This window comes from Trichoplax adhaerens, genomic scaffold (genome assembly GCF_000150275.1).
Source record: "Trichoplax adhaerens TRIADscaffold_3 genomic scaffold, whole genome shotgun sequence".
NCBI lineage: Eukaryota > Metazoa > Placozoa > Uniplacotomia > Trichoplacea > Trichoplacidae > Trichoplax > Trichoplax adhaerens.
The window spans coordinates 3,956,341-3,958,426 of NW_002060945.1; the positions used below are offsets into that span (position 1 = coordinate 3,956,341).

General features: G+C 36.3%; 1 protein-coding gene across 1 annotated transcript in view; it reads right to left on the reverse strand.

Moving 5' to 3' along the window:
- Positions 1-2,086, reverse strand: part of TRIADDRAFT_54447 (uncharacterized protein) — a gene marked incomplete at both ends in the record, with an annotated part of 11,691 nt that overhangs the window by 2,828 nt on the left and 6,777 nt on the right. Inside the window, 2 exons of the mRNA XM_002110933.1 lie at positions 98-1,186; positions 1,296-2,051. Of these exons, the coding sequence (XP_002110969.1) occupies positions 98-1,186; positions 1,296-2,051 (1,845 nt within the window). The remainder of the gene's footprint in view (positions 1-97; positions 1,187-1,295; positions 2,052-2,086) is intronic.

Sequence of the window (2,086 nt, forward strand, 5' to 3'; positions counted from 1 at the left end):
GATGAATTAAGTGTTATTGTGAGAGCAGTTACGACTTTTTGTTTAAGTGTTTGATATGTTGTCGTGTTAGGATTATTTAGTTGTTGATCGAAAGTACCGGCGAGTTTAAGACTACCGTTAAAGATATCTCCACGTTGACAATGAGTATCTGATTGAAGTCGTGTTTCAGATAATACACTATTAGAATAATATCCGATCTTACAGCTGCAATAGTAGTTATTATTATATATGAGACAGCTTGCTTTGGTATCGCAGTTATTATTTCCATAGCAGGTAACAATCGGAGTACAAGAGATACCATTTCCGTAATAGCCAGATTTACAACGACAACGGAATGATCCAAGAGTATTAATACATTGAGCGTTAGTGTGACAGTTATCTAGATTATTTGAACATTCGTCTATATCTGTACAAGATATTAATCCGTTTCCAGAGAATCCAGTATTACATAGACAGTCGTACGATCCGTTCGTATTAACGCAGTTCGAGTTATTACTACACATGTTAACGTTATTAGTAATACATTCGTCGATATCTTGACAAGTGATGCCGTTACCTTTGTAACCGTTATTACAAGTACACATATACGATCCAATAGTGTTATTACAGTTTGCGTAGATAGAACAGCTGTAAGTTTCTGTTGTACACTCGTTAATATCGTTGCAAGATATTCCGTTACCCGAAAATCCTATGTTGCATTGACAAGTATAAGATCCAATCGTGTTATTACAATAAGCGTGGATTGAACATCGATGTACTTCTGATAGACATTCATCGACATCGTTACACGTTCTACCATCGCCTACATATCCGTTATTACATTGGCACGTATAAGATCCGACTGAATTAATACATTGAGCGTTAGTGTGACAGTTATCTAGATTATTTGAACATTCGTCTATATCTGTACAAGATATTAATCCGTTTCCAGAGAATCCAGTATTACATAGACAGTCGTACGATCCGTTTGTATTAACGCAGCTCGAGTTATTACTACACATGTTAAGGTTATTAGTAATACATTCATCGATATCTTGACAAGCGATGCCGTTACCTTTGTAACCGTTATTACAAGTACACATATACGATCCAATAGTGTTATTACAGTTTGCGTAGATAGAACAGTTGTAAGTTTCTGATATACACTCGTTAATATCGTTGCAAGATATTCCGTTACCCGAAAATCCTATGTTGCATTGACAAATATAAGATCCAATCGTGTTATTACAATAAGCGTGGATTGAACATCGATGTACTTCTGATAGACATTCATCGACATCGTTACACGCTTCTACCATCGCCTACGTATCCGTTATTACATTGGCACGTATAAGATCCGACTGAATTAATACATTGAGCGTTAGTGTGACAGTTATCTAGATTATTTGAACATTCGTCTATATCTGTACAAGATATTAATCCGTTTCCAGAGAATCCAGTATTACATAGACAGTCGTACGATCCGTTTGTATTAACGCAGTTCGAGTTATTACTACACATGTTAAGGTTATTAGTAATACATTCGTCGATATCTTGACAAGTGATGCCGTTACCTTTATAACCGTTATTACAAGTACACATATACGATCCAATAGTATTATTACAGTTTGCGTAGATAGAACAGCTGTAAGTTTCTGTTGTACACTCGTTAATATCGTTGCAAGATATTCCGTTACCCGAAAATCCTATGTTGCATTGACAAGTATAAGATCCGATCGTGTTATTACAATAAGCGTGGATTGAACATCGATCTACTTCTGATAGACATTCATCGACATCGTTACACGTTCTACCATCGCCTACATATCCGTTATTACATTGGCACGTATAAGATCCGGCTGTATTATTACAATTAGCGTTAGAATCGCATTGATTTGTTGTAGAGCATTCGTTGACGTCTTGGCATGTAAATCCGTTTCCAGAATAACCAGTACGACATATACAAGTATAAGACCCATTATTGTTATAGCAATCGGCATTAACGGAACATGAATGAGTTCCTGATGAGCATTCGTTATTATCTGTACATGTAATTCCATCGCCTGTGTATCCTTGCGTACAATGACACGTGTATGAGCCGTTAGTA